Genomic DNA, 7945 nt, shown 5'->3' with positions numbered 1-7945 from the left:
TAGTTTTCTGAGGAATCTCCAAACTGCCTTCCACAGTGGTTTCACCAGTCTGCATTCCCACCAGCAGTGGAGAAGGGTTCCTACTTCTCCACAGCCTCGCCAGCATTTGTTATTGGCTGATTTCTTAATGCTAGCCATCCTTACCCGGGTAAGGTGGAATCGCAGTGTTGTTTTAATTTGCATTTCTCAAATGACTAATGATGTTGAATTTTTTTCTTATATTTATTTACCATTTATATCTCCTTGTCTGAGAAGTGTGTATTCATCTCAGCTGCCCATTTTTGGATTGGGTTTTTGAATTTGGAGGGGCTGATATTTTTTAATTCTTTCTATGTTCTAGATAGAAGCCCTTTGTCTGGACAAAGGGACAATCAGCTAAAATTTTGAAAGCAGAGGACATTGTTATATACTTCAGCTGCAAAATTGCCTGAGGAATCTGTGTAGCGATGACCTGCAGTCATGGTTGGTTTTTGCCATGCCAAGTAGAACAAAAGCTGAAAACTGCATGGTATCCAAAAGGACTGAGGAAAATGGGAAAGATACTTCGAAAGAGGGATATTGCTCCGGAGCCTACTGTGTCATTCTGCATCAAAATGCAGTAAGCATTCTGACTGCATATAATTTAGAAATTGAGTATATATTTTTGGTAAGTTTTCTGCTATTACTTCTGTGAACAGATTTTTTTATATCATTTGCATTGTCTTATTTTTTGTTGACTCTAATCAATCTTATTTTATTCTTCCTTGAATCATCTAGCCACTGTTGGATTGATTTTTCGTGGTCCCATGCTATTTTCAAGAATTTTCTTTTCATGATCACTAACCACAGTCCCGCCTTAGATATGATATTCTGTCCTCACACTGGTTTATTTTGCGGCATGTACTTTCAATAGAATTTTTCATCTCCTGGATATCTGATTGAATCTGTTTCATGGATTCCATTTGTTTACCATGCTGGGCCTTCATGGTTTGCATCACTTTCCTTAGCTCCTCTCTTTTTTCGCCTGTATCTTTCCTAGATTGATGATCCTGCCTTCATATGGTCACTTTAGTGATCTGAAAAATTATTTCTGACTTGATTTTTTTCTAGAGCTGCATTCATTTCCTTTGTTCCTTCCACCGTTACCCCTTCAGAGAGTCTAGGTAGGTGTCTTTCAAATTGCTCCACCTCACTGCCCTCTGGCTTTACCTTTGTTGAGCTGGAAGTCTGGGGTTGCATCTTCCTTCTGTATTGTCTCATTACTTATTTATTTAGTTTCATTTTTTCATTGATGCTTGCAAATAGTTTATGGCAGGTATCTTTATTGCTAGTTTGGGAACCTGTAGGAAATGACTGCTTCTCAGACATGTCTTGTAGGCATCACTGGTTTTGTGGTTTTGAGTCTTTTGCAAGATTATACTTCTCTAATATATTGAAGGTGAGAAATTGTTGCCTATTTGGCTTAGCCCCCGGTTCTTTGACACTGGCCCACAGTATTATTTATGACCCTCAGGCAATCTCAGTCTAAAGTAGGACAATCAGTTATGCAATAGCATCAGACACAGCCTCAAAAATGACAAACTGTGGTAAGTATTAATTTGCTACCTTTAACCATATAATCAGTATTGTAGTCATAGAACAAAATCTAAAACAAACCAGAAAATTTTGTGCAGTAAATACCCCCTCAAAAGGGTGATTTTACCCTTGGGGAGGAAATTTGAAAGGAGTTAGGGGAACAAATAGAGAAGTAGAAGAGAAAAGGATTAAGGCAAGGCTGGAGGACAAAGGAAGATTGTGCAGGCTGTGGGAACTGATTGAGACAATGCTAGGGAATTAAATAAGAAACACAATAAAGTAAACAAAACCTACACACACTATCCTCACTCATAAAAAGAAGAACAAACAAGAAAGAAGGAAAAAAATTTAAAATATATAAAAGCAAAGAAAGGAGGAAAAGCAGAAAAAAAGTTCTCTTCAGAGCATGTCTCTGCTGTCACTGGTTGACAAAGGGGACAGACAGAACCCAGATCCATGTTGATTGATCCCGGCCAGCAAGCAGTATAATTCTGGTGCTGGTGGATTATCCCAGTAAACCCGGGCCTTTAGTTCCACTGAAGTTCAGCCTGCATTGGGTTTCTGGCTGTGAGGCTGGCACCCAAGATTTATAGCTTGAAACCCTCTGAGTGCCTCCTGCCATCTTGAACTCTGTTCTCTGACCCTCTGCCAGCTTGAAGTCAGCTGCAACTCATGCTGACACTTGGGGACACTAGACAGAGCCAACTCACAGCTCCTCCAACACTAGAGATGATGGATGCTCTAGCTTGGACCTACCATGTCCCTTCCATCCCACGTGCTAAAGGCAGGGAGCCAGGGTTCTGCTCTTGGGAGAGAATGGGGCTTTGAGAGATGAGGACTTGTAACTTCTCCTTAGCACATTGAGGCGGTGCCCTGGAACAGGCCTTAGGGATCTCAGTGCTCTCTTCTATCGTTTTCTGGCTGTAAGGTGAGCAGCTCTGCTCCGTCACTCACTCCTATCGTGTCCAGCTGTTTCACCACAGACAAAGCAGGAAGGCCAGACTCAGACTGGGAACTTCAGACTCAGTCACAATGCAGCCTTTCCCTTCACATTTGGATTATCTCACTTTCCTTTTTTTTTTTTTTTTTTGCTTGTTTCTGTAACAGTATGTAGCCCAGTCTGACCCGAAACACACTGTATAGCCCGGGGTGGGGGTGGGGGCCTCAAACTTGCCTCATTCCTGGTATCTCAGCCTCCCAAGTGTTGGGATTACTGGCATTAACCACCACGCCTGGCTCTCAATTATCTTCTCAAAGAGATGGGAAATCCTAACACAGTAGGAATTCCAGCGAGCATGGAATTCATATCAGCCCCCTTAGTGATCGCATCTGCCCATTGACGTTAGAGACTGGGGAGCTCAAACTCACTGATCTACAGCCTCTGTACAACAATGGAAACAAGAGGGACTCAGAAAGCGATTATCACTCCCTCGTCATACAAGATCAAATAGGAGCTACCTAAAGAGTCCTTCTAGACCCACTCCCTAGGTAAATGAAGTGTCAGGCAATAAACCTCATAATCCAGTGTGACCTCCATCCATTTACCCCACACCGTCACACCAAAACTTGGAAAACTAGAGTAGCAGGCAAGGGTTCTCAAAACTCCTAACACAAGAGGCAGCAGGACCCTCAGCCTAAGAACTGCCAGCTTTCCTATAACATCACAGGGTTCTGTTCAATGATGAAAATGTCAACAAATTATCTCCCAAATCCGAGAAAATATCATCTGGTTCTCATTCAGCATAAGCCTTGCTCTGCCTCTCCTGTCTCCCTAACACAAGGTAGCTGGATCCCCTGCAGGGACACCCTAGACTTCCCAACACAATCATCTCAGTAGGTGGCCCACCACGGTCTCCAGCATAAGCATCAAACAAATCCTCAGAAAACTAACGCATTCTATTATTGTGAACTAATAGTTAATAGAAGCTTCAGTAAGCAACATCCTCAAAACAAGTGAGGGTGGCAATCCAGAATGCAAATCTTCACTCCTGCCCCAACATGAGATAACTGCTCCTAGGTGACCCACCACATATCCCAACCACAAGGCACAACTTGAGCCTCAGCAGGTTCCCTTCACCCTTTGCTTGCACGTGTCTCTGTTCCCTCAGGAGTGGACAGAAAGAGCCCTGTCAAATCACACACCTTGTGCCCCAGAGAATGCTGACATCCTCGGTCTCAGAACACAGAAGACAACAGGAGTCCTGACCAGCCAGCCGGTACTCCAAGCTCCCATAGTGCAGATGACAGAAGCCCCATAAACAATCCATCCCTAATCTGCTCTTAAATCTAGGCCTTAAAGCACCAACTGCTCAAAGGGCACCAAAGGAAAAGGAAAGCTGGAGCAGGCTCTGGCACAGGACAGGGAGGAAGAAGACATTTTCCTTGTGTCCCACACCTGCCCATGACATCCAGAGACCATGAATGACTGCTATATAACCAGACTGTGAGGAGCAAGCTGGACCAGAAGAAAAGCTGCACTGGGCTGTGCTGACATGGTCTGGAGGAAAAGATGCAATGTCCTCCTCCCCCAAGTACACCAAGGATGCTACTGTGGCCCATGCCCACTAAGAATACTTGTGTTCTGAGTACCTGCTCCTCATACTGAATCAGAAATGACCCATGGAATCTATAAAAAGCTAGTGCAGTAGTGATTGTGTGGCGTTTTATGCCAGGTCAAGCACACATGAAGTCTTCCTCCCTACATCTCTTGGGTTGTGTCTTCTAGCAGAAGCCCCGCCATGCCATGAGGGTACTCAAGAAGCTCCGTGGAGGGGCCATATGCTGCTGCTAAATTTCTGGCCGTGAAACACAAATTTGGAAGAAGATCTTGCCCCCGTCAAGTTTTCAGCTGTAGTTCATGAGCTGATGGCTAAAATATGTAGCACAAAGGTAACGCTGTGTGGGATATCCTTCACACTGCACTGACAACAGGACAGACTGACGGATGATAGAGGAAAGGATGAGGCAAAGAAAGTATTGAAAATGTGACTGATGAAATTCATGTGATATAGTTTGTAAATTTGCTGGGATGGCCATAAGAAAATAGCACAGACTAGGATACTAATCAGCAGAAATTCAGGCTGTCAGGGACCTGAATGCTGGAGGTCTGCCATCGTGGGGCTGGCTGGGCTGGCTTCCCCTGGGCCTCCCTGGTCTCCTGATGTACAGAGGGCTGCTTCTTGAGACCACACCTCATCACCACCTGCAGGGATGGCTGTCTTCATCTCCTCTTCTTTAGGAAAGTAGCAAGACTGGATCAGGACCCACCCTAAAGGCTGAAGTTTAATTTGGTCACCAATTTAAAGTGAAAGTAGAAAAGCCCAGCACTGTGGCACAAACCTATAATCTCAGCAGTCTGGGAGGAGAACTGCAAGATCAAGCTCAGGAGATACACTTTAAAAAACAAGTGAGACACAGCCAAAAATTAAAAAAAAAAGACAAAAATGTCTAGGGTTCCAGCCCAGTGTGAAAGTCCTGGGTTCAATCTCCTCTTCCCACAAAAGAGGTGAAATGTCCAAATACAGTTACATTCTGAGGTACTGGTGGTTTATAGCTCCAACATGTGAATGAGGAGGCTTTAGTTTAGAAAACCATGAGAGAGGATGAAATATGTGTTTCTGCTCTTGAAAATCTCACAAACAATCCGTACTCCATGTTTGTCTCATTAAAAGAGTTTAATAAAGAACAGCTTGGCTTTCACAAGATTATTGGTAAGGGCAGTATCGGTATTAGACACAGGGAAATCAGAAACGTCTCTCCAGTGGCCTCACGCCTGGGATTCCCCAGCAGTCCCTGCTCCCGCTTCCGTCTGGTTTTCAGCTCTTTCCTCCTGGCTACTGGCCTCTGCCTCCCTGGCCAGCCTGTCTGCCTGCAAGGCCATGGCTAATCTCTCCCTGGCTTTCTTCACTCTCCGAGTCTGTCTCTGGATGTCTGCAGCGGTGACCTGCTGGCTGGAAGAAGGAGGTAAAAGATGCAAAGCTTCCGGGATCATCTCTTTCCAAAACGGAGACAGGCCGGGGGTGGGCTGCAAGCTCTCAACTCCAGACTGGCCCTGGGATCTGCCTGGACTTCCTTGAGTCAGCCTTTTATAGGTGTTTTCAAAATCCAGTCGGCTTAAACGTTCTTCTTTGGTGCCTTGGTTCTTGACTGCCTCCAGTCTCCAGCTTGCGCAGAGCTGCTGCGGCTTCTCCAGCGTGGCCTCGCGTGGCCCATACCTGACCTTATTGCCGGGGTGGGTGGTGATGAGAGTGACCGGCCTCGGGAAGATGCAGCTGGTCAGTCGCACGGGGGAGGCAAGGGGTACAGCAGCTCTGCGCTTGGTCTTGGGGGCCCGGACAAATGGTTTCTTCTGCAAATTTGGGGGTATCATGCTTCTTTTGAGTTTTCCCTTTAAAAGAAAATGTGAAATTTAAGCAAAATGGAGGAGGTGCAGACTACTCTCAGTGCTGCAGAATTTCCTGGGTTCATTGGGCTCTTCCCCCCGCCCCCGCCTCCGCCCCCGCCCGGCAGAAGTGAGTCTGAAATCACAGTGCGTCACCGGCACCTGGAAAGGTTGTTACAACTCAGGTATTAGGAAGAGAAGTTGGTCAGGGCTGGGGTCCCCAGTCTCAGACCCTGTCCCACATGCTCCTCTGCGGATGTGACTCTCTTCTCCCCCCCGTCCCTGCCCTCACACGCTGCTGCCCCCAGCCCACCCGGATCTGAGAGGCCAGGATGACAAACTTCACACACAGCGATTGACCTGGAACAGTTAAGGGTGTGAACACAGGCTACGACGTCCACACAGTGACAAAACCAGTGCTCGGTGCTTTTCTCAGAAGAAAAACCCATTATTATGTGGTGCATGGCTACCTTTAATTCACTCAAGGAATACCAACATTTAGGAAACTTTCCCCAAGACGCGTCCGAGCAATATGTTCTCGCCCCATTGAAGAATAGACCTGTGCTACCGGAAGAGGTTTCTCATTTTTGTCCTTCAGTGCTGGAAATTGAACTCAGTACCTTCTCTTCCAACTACATTTTGGGCCCTTTTTCATTTGTTTTTTTTTTTTTTTTGGTTTTTCTCCGGTACCGGGAACCGAACTCACGACCTTGCGCTTGTCAGGCAGGCGCTTTGCCGCTGAGCTAAATCCCCAGCCCCTTCATTTGTATTTTTAATGTAAAACAAGGTCTCACTTATTTGGTGAGTCTCCCAGGCGGGCTTCCAATTTGCAATCCTCCTGCTTCAGCCAGCCAGAGCGCTGGGAGTACAGGCATGCAACACCACACTCACCTTAAGGGGCACTAACTGAAAGAAAAAGTACACCAAGCACACCCCTGCCATCGGGACAGACTCCGCACTCACCACAGAAGGCTGGCTTGGCGCCGGGTGTGTCGCTGGCTCCCCCATGGTCACTGCTGCTGTCCTGCCGGTTCGGCTCCTGAGATGCGGACAGGCTGAGGCTCGCTGCAAAATGCAGCGAGGCCCGCATCTCCTTCCCCTTTTATTGGGGAGGGGAAGAGATTACCTCTGCAGGGTTCCAGTCTCCTCCCTTTTAATCCAGGCTGCAGATCACCCAATCTGGGATTTCCTACTCAGGACCAGCCGCAGGATACACCCTTTCTCAGATCCCAGGGTTTGAGGGATTCTTCACTCTTTTTGCAGAAACACAATACGTGGAGAGACTGATGCTGTCAAAACCTTGTACAAATGAAACTTTTTTAATATACTTTTTGTAGGGAGAAGTTATATTTGCAATTAGTGTCCATATCATAATGTATAGGTTTTGAAGGTTTTGTTTTGGTGTGGCTTTTTTTTAAAAGGCAGAGCCTTGGTCAGGCTGGCCTTGAATTCATGGTGGTGCTCCTGCCTCAGCATCCAGAGTGATAGGGCAACAGACATGCACCACCATGCCCGGCTCGTAAGGTTTTAATCATAAAAGAATTGTGTGTGTTTGTAGGATGCAATCCGATTTTTTTTAAAAAATAAGTTTATTGGTACATTTTAGATATACACAACGATCATATTCATCATAGGAAATTTGTACCTTTACATGATATATTTTGATTCCTCTTTTTTTCCCAATCCCCCCTCCTCCCTTCAACCCATCATCCCCTTCGTATTTACAAAGCTTTAGTAACTCATGAATATATCCGTATCAGAATATTTTACACTGAATTTTTGTAGTGCTAAGGATGGAACAAAGGGCTTTGTACTAAGACCCCAGCTCCTATATAAAATTTGACTTTGATTTGTTACATTTGAGACAATGTCCTCTTATGTCACTCAGTTCCCCAGACTGGCCCTGAAATTTCGCTCTTCTGGCCAGAGCCTCCCGAGCGCCGTGATGATAGGCATGCTATTATCAGGACCGGCTATTATCAGGACTTTAAATATACTTCCGCTTTACCA

General features: G+C 45.8%; 1 protein-coding gene across 1 annotated transcript; it reads right to left on the bottom strand.

Annotated features, from left to right (window-relative positions):
- Positions 1–5320: 5320 nt before the first annotated feature.
- On the bottom strand, positions 5321–7025 carry LOC106147455 (putative methyl-CpG-binding domain protein 3-like 5). Its single transcript, XM_013509127.1, has 3 exons — positions 6899–7025; positions 6228–6295; positions 5321–5941 (listed from the first exon to the last, which is right to left on the bottom strand). The coding sequence occupies exons 1-3, from the start codon at positions 7023–7025 to the stop codon at positions 5321–5323; spliced, it is 816 nt and encodes a 271-aa protein (XP_013364581.1).
- Between the last annotated feature and the right edge of the window lie 920 nt (positions 7026–7945).

This window comes from Chinchilla lanigera, unplaced genomic scaffold (genome assembly GCF_000276665.1).
Source record: "Chinchilla lanigera isolate Chin_1 unplaced genomic scaffold, ChiLan1.0 scaffold00162, whole genome shotgun sequence".
NCBI classification, from domain to species: domain Eukaryota; kingdom Metazoa; phylum Chordata; class Mammalia; order Rodentia; family Chinchillidae; genus Chinchilla; species Chinchilla lanigera.
The sequence above is the reverse complement of the archived record's forward strand: the minus strand, read 5'-3'. Positions and strand labels throughout refer to the sequence as shown.